This window comes from Kogia breviceps, chromosome 3, assembly GCF_026419965.1.
Source record: "Kogia breviceps isolate mKogBre1 chromosome 3, mKogBre1 haplotype 1, whole genome shotgun sequence".
Lineage (NCBI taxonomy): Eukaryota > Metazoa > Chordata > Mammalia > Artiodactyla > Physeteridae > Kogia > Kogia breviceps.
Genome location: NC_081312.1, coordinates 167,833,285 through 167,845,327, shown reverse-complemented (window position 1 = coordinate 167,845,327; position 12,043 = coordinate 167,833,285). Strand labels below are relative to the sequence as shown.

General features: G+C 50.9%; 1 protein-coding gene across 33 annotated transcripts in view; it reads right to left on the bottom strand.

Moving 5' to 3' along the window:
• The window catches only part of CELF2 (CUGBP Elav-like family member 2), an 838,781-nt gene that overhangs the window by 46,957 nt on the left and 779,781 nt on the right, over positions 1-12,043 (bottom strand). For all 33 annotated transcript variants that reach the window (XM_067030247.1, XM_067030246.1, XM_067030251.1 and 30 more), the window contains one exon: positions 1,270-1,404. In XM_067030247.1, coding sequence (XP_066886348.1) covers positions 1,270-1,404 — 135 coding nt within the window. The remainder of the gene's footprint in view (positions 1-1,269; positions 1,405-12,043) is intronic.

The window sequence follows — 12,043 nt, the reverse complement described above, 5'->3', positions numbered from 1 at the left end:
CCAGAGGAGAAGCTGAGATCATCCACCAAGGCCCAGAAAACACAGAGAGGAAGGCAAGCCAGCAAAACGCTTCTTAAAAAACAAATCCAGGTGTCTAAGCAACCACATTAGGTCTGGCTCCTATGAAAAAGAAAACGGCATCTGCCTTTGAATAAGGCAACAGAATTTCTAAGGTGGGGGAAAAAGAAGAAAAACCACTTTAAATGACATGGCCCAGAATTGGACCACAAAGGAACAACAAAGATGGTCCCCTCTAGGCCATGGTGTTGAAAATCAAATGTAAAGGATGGAGCTGGTGTGAAATATCGTGACTAAGATGATTCAGGATTTTGAGATTTAACAGAGAATTCTTAAATTGCTAAACCAAAACCAAAAACACAACAAAAAATAACATGAGAAAAGAGCATTCCTGAGAGACTGAGGCTTCTCATCATGGGGAAACCTCACGAGGACTGAAGCGACAGCACATTTTTCAAACAAAATCAATGCGCGAGAATCAATACCAGGGTGGACTCCCTCGCAAAACTTTTTTTCTCATTTTATCCTTGGAGGATAAAAACACACACGGTCAAACTTTGTTTCTTTAAAAGATATATGCACCCCTATGTTCACAGCAGCACTATTTACAATAGCCAAGACGTGGAGACGACCTAAATGTCCATCGACAGAGGAATGGATAAAGAAAATGTGGTGAACATTACTCAGCCATAAAAAAGAAAAAAACAATGCCATTTGCAGCGACATGGGTGGACCTAGAGATTATCTATCATACTAAGTGAAGTCAGAAAGAGAAAGACAGATACCACATGATATCACCTATATGTAGGATCTAAAATATGACACAAATGAACCTACCTATGAAACAGACTCACAGACACAGAGAACAGACTCGTGGTTGCCAAGGGGGAGGGGGGTGAGAGAGGGAAGGATTGGGAGTTTGGGATTAGCAGGTGCAAACTATTATATAGAGAATGGATAAACAACAAGGTCTTACTGTCTAGCACAGGGAACTAGATTCAATATCCTGTGACAAACCACAATGAAAAAGAATATGGAAAACAATATATATGCATGTATAACTGAATCACTCTGCTGTACAGCAGAAATTAACTGTACTTCAACAACAAAAAAATAAGTTAAAAACAGGCAAACAAAAAAGGAAATTAAATAGGTAATCAAGCCTGGTGCCCGGCTCAGTCTGGACGCGTCCACCCTGCACTTGGCACTGACCCCTGGGTCCTGTCTCCCAGAGGCAGGATGACCCCTTACCGGGACTGGTGAGGGCTCCTAGGGCGCTGCTCGTGGTGGAGAGAGGATTTGCATTGGTGGTAGTGGCTGAGGTCTGGGCTGCGGCTGCAGCCGCTGCCAGCGTTGCCAGGTTCTGTAACTGTAAAGCATTCATGCCTGCGGGGAGGGGGGAAAGAGAGAGGCAACGTCAGCAATAGGCCCACTTCACCCATTTCCAAAAAGAGAGGGCAGGGGACATGGGCAGAGAGCTCCGGGATGGCACACTCGCCCCAGCTGCCCTGGGGACTCGTGTGTCACCACGCAGCCTGTGCCAACCCAGCACCCTCTTCCCAAACGCCTCCTCCCAGACTGCACAGGTCATCCTAAAAGATAAGCAACAGGTTCCTCCGTGGACTATGGAAGACCAAGGCCTTCCACCTCGTGGCTGTCAAGAAACTGTGAGATCCGGGCTTGGACAGCTGGAGTTTCAGGGGAAACTCTCCATCCCTAAACTCGACAGGTACACGTACGAGGTATTACAGAAGAAATGATGTTTTATTGTTCTGAAGCTGCACTGATTCAGCTTCCTGGCTCTATCAGCTGTGTGACTCCGCACAAATTTCTTAACCTCTCTGTTTCCTGCTTCCCGAGTCAGTGGTAACAGTTACTGGACCTTCTCTCACATGGTGGTCGTGCAGATTAAATAACTCGATGAATGAAAATTACCCAGCATAATAACTGGCACGATGTAAGCCCCCAATAAATACTAGCAACTACTGTTGGTATTACTATTATTATCGACCCTGAATTTCTCTCTCCAGGTTTATTTTGAATGTGAACTTGAAATCGCGTCCATGGCAGGAACTCAAATAATACTTGCTGAATAAAAGAATGAAAAAAAGTGGCAGTGCCGTAATATTTTTATTTGTAAAATATTTGTGTTTTCATTTTAAACGTATTTGTATCTGAAAGAGGAACTACTTTTTAGCTAGAATGAATCGAGGGCTAACGAAAATTAAGAAATGAATAGCAGAGAGAAAGGAAACTCCGCTGAGATGTCTGGGGCTGATCTGTCACGGGGGTGCTGGCCGGGCCCTGTGGGGCTTGGGCCTGGAGCCTGTGCTGCGTATACTTTTAGTATCTTTTCTCCCCCTCCTTCTGTTTCTCAATACACAGGTTCTCTGCACAAAGTAGTTTTCCATGATTCACTTTACCCCCACGTACATTCAAGAAGCAGGAAACAATGGTCCTCTCCTCATACAGAGGAATTTTATATAGAAAGATACTGGAGTTAAGTCATCTGCTTAATTTCACCTTCTTATGTCTCAAATCCCGGTACTCAATACATGGCTGCTGAGCAAATATAACCTGCTTTATAACCGGAGACAGTGGTCTGACAACAGTGCTGGGTGGGGACGGGGGGGGGGGGGGTGGACGGAGGGGCAAGAGAATGTTCTAGCAACACACCCGCGAAGCCGCCGCCCACCACGTGGAGCCCTGTCTCAGCTTGGCTCAGAGCCCGGCTGCCAGGCTCACTTGCCCTGCTCCTCCGTCCCGGCGGCTTCAGTCAGGACTTATTTCTACTCAGAAAAGAGCTCCCCAAGTCCGTGCGGCGAAATGGGTTCTCATGTCACTCAACATGACACTCTACCTTCTTCCAGGAGGCACCCGGTCCTGTGGCTTACGGTAAAAGGCAGCACCTGTTTCTCAAACCCACGCAGTTCCTGGGGATGCTGAGGAGCAGGACAAAGCACTGGGGGCGTCCTGGGAACGTGACCCCGCTCCATCGAGCAGGGGACACTGGGAACAACGCTCTCTCCTCGCCCTCAGATCAGGGGTCAGACACGGTGGTTCTGATGAGACCCTGGGAGTGGAAAACGCCCAGGGCCTATTTTTCAGGTTTGCTTGAGGAAAATGTAGCTGGGGGAGCAGGGCTTGAGTGTAGACCCCATCGGACACTCCCCCTCCCAGCCCTACTCAGGGGGCGGCTCCTGAAAGCAGCTGAACGCACTCATGCTGGCATGACCAGAGGCTGTGCTTAGGGTGCTGCTGGGCGGCGGCGGCGGCGGCGGCGGGTGTGTGCGCGCATGCGCAGTGCACCAGCACGGACCTGTCTGGCTGCTGCCACGGCCCCTCTAACATGCTAAGGACGTAACACAGTCGACCGGACACCGTCACCAACAGACGGCTGTGCAGACGAGAGGAGGGTTTAGCACCGACGTTAAAGTCTGCACATCTGGCAACGGTCAATGATCGGCCGAGCACCCTCCTTGGCCTGGGCCAGAGGGTCCCCCAGGGCACCTGCTCTGACTTGCCTGGCGGAGCCATGGCCCGATTCTGGGGCTGGAAGGAGCTCAGCCCGTTCATCTGGGTCAGAGCCTCACAGACCCTCCCGAGGCTGAGGCACGTGCCCTCGGAGGGTGACTGACAGTCTGTGTCTAACGCGCACTTTATGCATGTTATCTGCAAACTCCCCCACCGCTGTTCCGAACTCTTGCTGCGCTCACCACCTCCTGCTTTCACCTCGTTTGTACAGATTGCTGACCTTCACAACCAGATACTAAGTTCCCTGAGGACAAAGATGCCTTATTCGCTTTCAAGTCCACACACTGACTGACACACACACACACACACACACACACACACACACACACACACACACGGCTACGTTCACTCATAGTAGGTGATGCGTGGATCCATGGAAGATGAACGAACAGGGCAACAAACAGCATGACATGTTCCCACGCTGCTATAAAGAGCGCTGTCTACAGACCCAAACGAGGTGTTTCTCTGTTCTTAGTTCTTCAGTATCTACGACAGCTTCCGGTATTGACTGTTCCCCTCCACCGTTAATTAATCCCTTCTACAAATATTTATCAGGGCTACGCGTTTTCCTCGTCTCACCCACCGACGCTCAGCGCTGTCCCCGAGTCCCGCCGGCCACACTCGGGCTCTCTGTCCCGCCGTCCTCTCCCTGTGTGTCCCCTTCCACCCCTCACCCCCGAGCGGCTGCCCCGCTCAGCCCCTCCCCGCCTCCACCGCCACGGCCGGGCTCCGGGGCGCCGCAGCGGGCAGGGCCAACCAGCGCGCTGCGCTCAGGGGGAGAATACAGACCACAGGGAGCAGAGATGAAGCCGGGAAGGAGAGGCCGTGGTGACCCCAGCATCTGAAGGAATGCGGGGGCTCGGCAGGGAGGAGGAGGGGGACGGTTCGATGGAGAAAAGCAGCGGCAGGAGGCCCCACAGGTGCCGCCCGGCCAGCCAACCGCTACCACGGGGCCGCGACAGGCCAGACCCGGGCCGCGCCCAGAACTAAGTGGGGAGAACAAGACACTCCCCGCCCCGAGGAGGCTGCTGGAGGGCAGAACGGAGGGGAGCCAGGGGCTGGGGGCAACCCGGTCCGTTTCTGGAAACAGGCCTGGATCCAGAAGCTCATTCTCTCGCGTCTTTGGTGTTTGTTTATTTTTAACGTCTTTACTGGAGTATCACTGCTTGACAATGGTGTGTGAGTTTCTGCTGTGTAACCGAGTGAATCAGCTCTACCTACACACACATCCCCATATCCCCTCCCCTGACGTCTCTGGTGGGCAGCTGCGGAGCTGAAGAGGCCGGGCCGTCCTCCTAGCCTGCCCCTCCGTGGTCCTCCGTGCCGGCTCCGGGAGGCCCCCCTCCTCTCCCTCCTCGCTTTTCTGGGGGCAGTCCTGTTCCCAGCCCTGACCCCGACACTCCTCCCTTCAACCTGTCCTGTGTTCCTCGGGCCTGGAAGGCACAGCTCTCCCTGCTGGTGACAACAGAGTGACAAGGACCCCGTTTACGGGGGGGGGGGGGGCAGCACGGGCTCCACCTCCAGGCCATCTGGGCTCCGATCGGGCTCGGCCTCCCCTCTGCCGGCCTCCCCGGCCTTGAGCACGTTAACCGTCTGCCTCTTGGATTTCTTGGCTGTGAAGTAGGTGTAAAACTGAACGGACCTTGAGGGTAAAGAGAGTAAATGCTTCATACACTTGAAGCTGAAGAACAACTAACTCCCAGGGCAGAGCAGACTCCATCAGCTGGATAATAATCGCAGCAGTATGACCCCCCAATAATGAGGATAATGGTCCCAAAGACAAAGCATGTGCCGGACACACTAATCACGCTTAGTTAGTATTTGTAACAAACCCACGTGAGGTTGGCACTCCTGCTGTCCTACGTGCCACAGAGAACGTGGGAGGGCAGAGCCCTGGGGACAGGAGGCTGGTTCTCGGGCCCTCCCCGCCCCCCGAGCCTCCCCACGCCTGTGCCTCTGTCACTCTTGGTTCCCACCTGGGAAGTGGGGGGGGACACGGGGGGGCACTGAGAGGAGGGAAGGGGTGACGAACACAAGGCTTCACAGGAAAGGGGCCGGGACATCAGATGTAAAGGTCCACCGGCTCCGAACGCTCGCCCATCGTGGCCCTGCTCCTTCTGATGGAATCTCAGCAGAGAACGGCTGTGGGTGAGGGACGCTGCCCGCCATGTGAGCATGCGTGGGTCCCGCTCAGCAGGAGCCCAGGGTCCAAGGATGGGTTTACAATGGTGCCCCTGCCTGGCTTCCGGGCACCTGAGCCCCAGAGGGCCCGGAACTGAACCTGTGATCTGCGTCAGCAGCTAAGAACCCAGCTAACCAGGCACTAGATCTTGTCTCGAACTCAGTCAACCCCTCAGTTTCTTACCCTCATCTCCTCTCCCCTCCACGCTCAGAATCCAGACACTACAGACCCCGGCCCACACATCCTCGGGGAACGGTGCACACCCTCTTCTGAACACTGAGCGGGTCACGTGGCGGCTTCCCTCCTGCTTGTCACTTAACTCGGGGGCTCTTCACTGGAGCTCCCCTGATGAGATATGGGGGGGGGGGCGGTCTCTGAGCTCCCTGAAGTTTTATGAAAAAGCATGTGTATGATGCATGCACTTTTTTGGTAGCAGCTCCTAAGAAGCTGGAGGGCTTCCCATGCCTCTAGATAGCCTAAAAGTGATGGATGTGAGTCCTGGTAGAAAACCATCGAACGAGAGGCCTGGGGTCGGTGGTGGCGACGAGAGGAATCGAGAAGAGATCAGAGCTCAGAAGTGAGGGTGCAGAGAATGCAGGAAAAGGATGAAAGAAGATGGCTCTTTCTCCCTCTCAGAACCAAGATGTATACGCAGTCAAGCCAACGAAAGAAAACAAAACCAACCAGAGATTCTCCAAGAACATGTGAGCTGCTGGCTGACACCAGGGCAGGTCCCATGCCAAGGCTGGAGCTAGGAAACTGGGGGCAGCACGCGCGTGGGGACTCGGGTGCTCCTGTGCACCTCCCGTGGGTCTCGCTGCACCTGCATGTGGGCCAGGGGGCCACAGAGGCACCTGTTCCCTGCACGGCGTCCTTCTGTCCGGCCAGGTGGAGGCCCGAGGTCCATTCTCTAGTCCATCCCCCCAGAAAGAAACCCTCCCAGGGAGGACACCCCTGCACCACTCCCGGGCCTTCTGAGCATTGCCAACGTCGGCACATCACAGGGGTACGTCTGGGGTTCCGTGAGAGCTCGGGCAACTTTCGTGGGGCAGAATCCCTGGACTCTTCACGGACAGCAGCACGCGTCCTCGGTGAAGGATGGTCTGGCTCTTCCTGCCCCAGATGTCCCCAGAGCCAGAGGCTCCTCACCTGTAGTGTGGACATCTCCCCCCCACCCTCCCTTTTAGGGAAGGGGCTTGGGGGCCACGCTGCTGCTGGGAAAGGCGTTTGTCCCATGCTGGCAAAGCAGCTCGGAAGCTTCGTGGGGACACACCCCGAGCTTCATCCTCTACCTCCTCAACTGTACCAGGCTTGCCGGGTACCCACAACACCGTCTCTCCAGACCTCCAGCTGCTGCAGACTCAGCCCCTGGACGGGCAGAGTTACCCACCAGGGCCTGGCCAGTCCTGGGCCCCCCAGGCCGTCTAAAAGGGGGTGCCTGCCTCTGCTGACTTTGAATTCACATTTCTGGTTGTTTCTCCGTCTGTTTCTGTTGTGAGCGCACCCTGTCCTGTCCTCCTCCTCGGCTCCTTCCACAGCGCCTCTGCTTTTCCACCCACCAGCCCCTCTCATCGCGGCTCCTCCCACACGAGGATCCTGAAAGGGCACGGGATGGGGGGGGGATGGGGGTGGGCGCGTGGGGGTGTGTGTGGGTGTGTGATGCTGATTCTGGTCTGGCGAATAGCTCTTCTCTGAGAAGAAAACCACCCCCATTTAACCTCACAAAGCACGCTGCTCGGATGGGCACCCGTCAAACCACGGGCAACAATCTGGGTGACGAGAAATGCAAAACATTTAAATGAGTTTTAGGAAATCCGACAGTGTGCCGAGGTCGAGAGGGCTAAAAAAAAAAAAAAAAAAAAAAAGTGGGGAGCATACAGGGCTTCAACTTTTCACTCATTACTCGGGAAAAGAAAATCCTTCTCCAAATGAAGAAATTATGTACCAAACAGATGCACATTATGCCTACTTGAAACTTAAGATTAAAAAAAAATTATTTATAAGGAGAAGAGCATGAAAATTTAATTTAATGTTCACCTTAGGTAATTCTGTGTCTTATTGTTCGGAGCAATTACCATAAATCTGCATTTCAATAAGCGAGAACAGATGTCTGTTGTTACAAGCGCTTGCCAATCAGGTCTGTTAAAAAGTGACAGATGGGGGTGGTAATGGAACATTCTCAGAAGGCCTGTTAGCGCTTTCGCAGGAAGTGTGGGTTGCGGAGGCTGCCTGGCTGTGGGAAGAACTTGGGGTCTTCGTGGGTCCAGTTTGCACATCTCCCAAGCGTGTCCCTGACGTGAGGTTCTCAGCCTCCAATGCACAGTTTTTGCCAAAGTCTACCCTCTTCTCCGCTGGTCACAGACATTCCAAGCCCGCCTTTGCCAAGAGGGGATCTCCAACAGGTAAAGTAGCTGCGATGTTGTTGTTTCGGGAAAATAACTGCCCTCTACGATTTCACTGTGACTTTGGAAACTGAGGCCAGATACTCTGGAAGCGAATTACTACCAGTTTTCCTGAATATCAGAAGTCAAGGGAAGCAGTTTTCCCTTGTTTATCACAAGATCCTCTTCTTTGGCCATCGCTTCTTAATCTCTGTAATCTCTTACTAACAACCCCTCACCCTTGAAAAATACTTCCCCTAATAAAAAACAACTCCCTCTTAATACATTTGGAATGTTGTCCAGAGTGAAAGGAGGAGGTTTTCCTGTGGCTGACTCTGAATTGCTGCTTTTTGAGCAGTGTGGGGGTTCTCCTGCATTGTTAATCGATGGCTCAGAGTTGTTTGTTATTTGGCCTCTTCAACCGTTTGTGCAGACCTGTCACCGAGGCTCACGCTGACAGAACATACCTGGATTTGTGGAGACGCGGAGTGCTGTGTGACCATCTCGGGGGCCAACGGGAGCTCGGGGTTTGGATCAGGCCAGTGTGTAATGTGGATCTGCCATTTATTAGCTTAGTGACTCTGGGCAAGTTTGTTAATTAACCTCTCTCTGCCTCAGTTGCCCCACCTGTAAAACGGGATGCTAACGGTCCCTATCTCATAAAGCGTTAGGATATTTGGGAATTCTGTATCCTAATCCATATAATACCATTTCCTGGTCCTTGGGCTCACAGAACTTATTTGAACTTCTTGTACTTCAGTTTTCCCAACTGTCACGTAGTAACAAGTAGTGGTTTTGTCCTTGGCTGTGCTGTGAGGATAAACCCCATGATTATCTCAAGAAGCTCTGTGAAAAACTAACATGTGCAAAACATGTGCAATACTCCCCTTGTTTTCCTAACACGATGCCTTTTTGAGATGATAGTTGTTATAAAGAAGTGAAAAACCGGAAAGCCACTTTCCCCTTAATTCCTTCTTCTTCAGGAAAAATCCAGACTCTTGGCCTGAACACAGACCCCACGTTTTTTGACATTTCAGAAACTCATGGAACAAAAAAATACCACCGCTGAGTGAGAAATGGACACATTTTTATCCGAAGTTATGAGAGGGAAAGTAAAATCAATCGACTTGAAGGATGCTGATAAAAATTTTATCCTTACTAGTCTATTTTCTGCTTTTTAAATTTCAGATTTAGTAAAGGTTCCCTTTTACAAAATCATAAAACACTTCTGAAGTTATTTTCAATTTGAAAGGAAAATGGTAAGGTTTTTCTCTGTTTTTTTTGTTTTTAAAAGAAGTATAGTTGATGTCTCATTCAATTTCATTGATGTAAGTACTTAGGAACTTGTCTCCTCCTAATTTTTTTTTTTTCGTTTTTCTGTTTTTTTTTTCCAGCTTTCTTGTATTTTCTCCTCAAACAGAAAATGTTTACTCATTCAAATGAGACATTTTCGAGTCTAGTGAGACACCTCAATTTCCTGAAGGACAGACCATTCTATTCTGAGAGCTGTTCACAACACAGTACTATTGTTTTCCGAAATGATATTTCACTCTTTGGTGATGCTGCTCCCAGCTGCAGCACTTGAATTTTCCACGTGGAGTTGATTCTCTGGCCCTGGAGGACATGAACGTGGCATCTGAACTGTGGAGGTGCCCGCCCTCACCCCGCCACAATCTCACTCAACTTACAAGCGTCGTAAGCCCAGGGGTGCTTTGGGACGAACCACCTCTCCTTCATGTTGCTTCCGCCGTGTATGTCAGTACCACGGGCTGTGTAACATGTATGACGTTGTACCGACTCGCTGATCCCAAATCTCTGACAACTCATTCATGAAGATGCAGTCGTTAGGTTATGTAATGGTCTGTGGCTTAGACACCGGGCTAAAGTCAAATTTCTTAATTAAAAAAACCAGGTATTTCACTTAAGCTTCGTTGGGACTCTACCCAACACATACATTTGCACCTGCCAAATTCTAAATTTACTTGTCCACGCAAAAACAGCCACAGGTGCCACTTAGAGGAGTGAGGGCTGAGGCCACGCCTTCTTCAGAGGTGAGGGAGGAGGGGAAGGAAGAGAGGGTTTTTAGGGGAACGCAGAAGAGGGCCCCCCCCTCCCACAAGTCAGTGCGCTGGGGAAACGTCCTCCAAGATTGGGCCTCTATGATCCACCCACTTTCTGAGACTGGTTTAGGTGACTGGCGGTGACAAAAGTTAAGCCCTACTCTTGGGAGAATATGAACGAGCAGGGGGCCAAGAGCACTGGGTTGAAAAAGAAATACCCCAAACCACGATGCTTCCAACACTTGGGATGATGAGACCTGATTTTCCACAGGAATGAAGGGTGCTTGTTATAGAAATGGCCCAGCAGACAGAACCCTGACATCCATGTCCCTGGTCCTCACTACTCGAGGTGACAGTGGAAAATGGGCCACTCGGCCTTCGAAAGCACAGCCTGGGCCGCCGCGGTGCTGAATTTCATGCCGAAGGTTCGAGAAAGGGGGTATTTTGGAGAGCCGAGCGCATTCACAGACCACCTTTAAATTAGCCACCTGCCCCATGAACCTTCTAAGGTGATTCCCAGATACCCTCCGTTTTTAAATGAGCACACGGCGTGCAGATGCTACCATCCTGACCTGACCTGGCGAGCCACGGGCGCCTGTGGCTTAATGAAGAGTGTGACAAGGCGCTCCGTCCACCCGAGAAGACACGTGCCTGGCAACAGCCTCAGGACCCAGTGACCTTCTTTGCATGATTCAACTGTGGGAACGGGAGAGCCTGAGGCTTCCTCTAAGGAAAGACTCTAATTCTGGATCTGGGTGGGTCCCTTCGATTAGAAGAAAAATCCTGCATTGGTGGAAAATGCCAACAAATCTCAGCATTTCTTTCAGAGCTTGCAATCTGCAAGGTTTTTCTCTCTTTAAAACGTAGAAAACTCTCTGAATATTCTAGTTCTGTGTCTCCAATCCCCTTCACAGAGCTAAAAATAAATCAACCGTTCAAGGTGATGCTCAGCTCCAAGGCCAGCTTCCCCAAATGTCTTCATCAACATTCTGCTGAATGATTTCACTACTTATTATTTTAACATGTATTTTCTTCCCGTAATAATCCAAAAGTGTTATTACAACAGGACAAGCTGGGGGTAACGGCAGATTTAAAGCCCCACGGGTAACCGGGCATTGTTTTTACTGTAGGCGCGGATGCTCCATCAGACAAGTTACCATTAACCCTGGAGGCCACCACGAAAGGCTGGGCTGACCACGACTGGATACACAGGGGCAGAAATCTACGTGTGCTCATCATTTCAAGCGTCTCCAGATCCATTCAGAGTGAAACAAGGAAAAAAAAAACCCACAAGGATACACGTGTGGGAGTGGGAGAAAAAAATAGAGAAAAAAGTGGTTTTCATAGTGACAGATAAGGAAATCAGGCTTTTATTCTGTACATCCTGGGTTCATCTCATTGACTCAGGGTGTCCTTGAGGAAAACAAGCTGTGCTCGATTCTAATACACCAAAAATCTGTTCTCCTTACCTGCGCTCCCCTATCTTTTCGGAATCAAGCAAGGAAGAAGCTTCCTCACTGCTCCTTGTGGCAGGTTCCTGGCACCCGTGTCCTGAGTCACTGTGTGGGCTGCCTTCCCTGGCCCCACGGCGTGGGTTAGGATGTGAGCCTGGAAGGTGACACAGCAGGACTGACCTTTCGCTAATCACTGCCCCTCAGTTACTACTGACACAGCTCATAATGAAAAGAAATCCTTCATGAGCCAGCTTTCAAATCCAGTCCCACTTTGATTTTGCTCAAGAACAAAGATTCTACTTTCCCATAAAAGATTCTGATGCACAATTCTGTCAACGGGGGTTCTGAAGTTTAAAAAAAAAAAAAAAAAGGCACCCTGTTAATTGTCTGTGGTTATCAAGGGACTGCAAACGG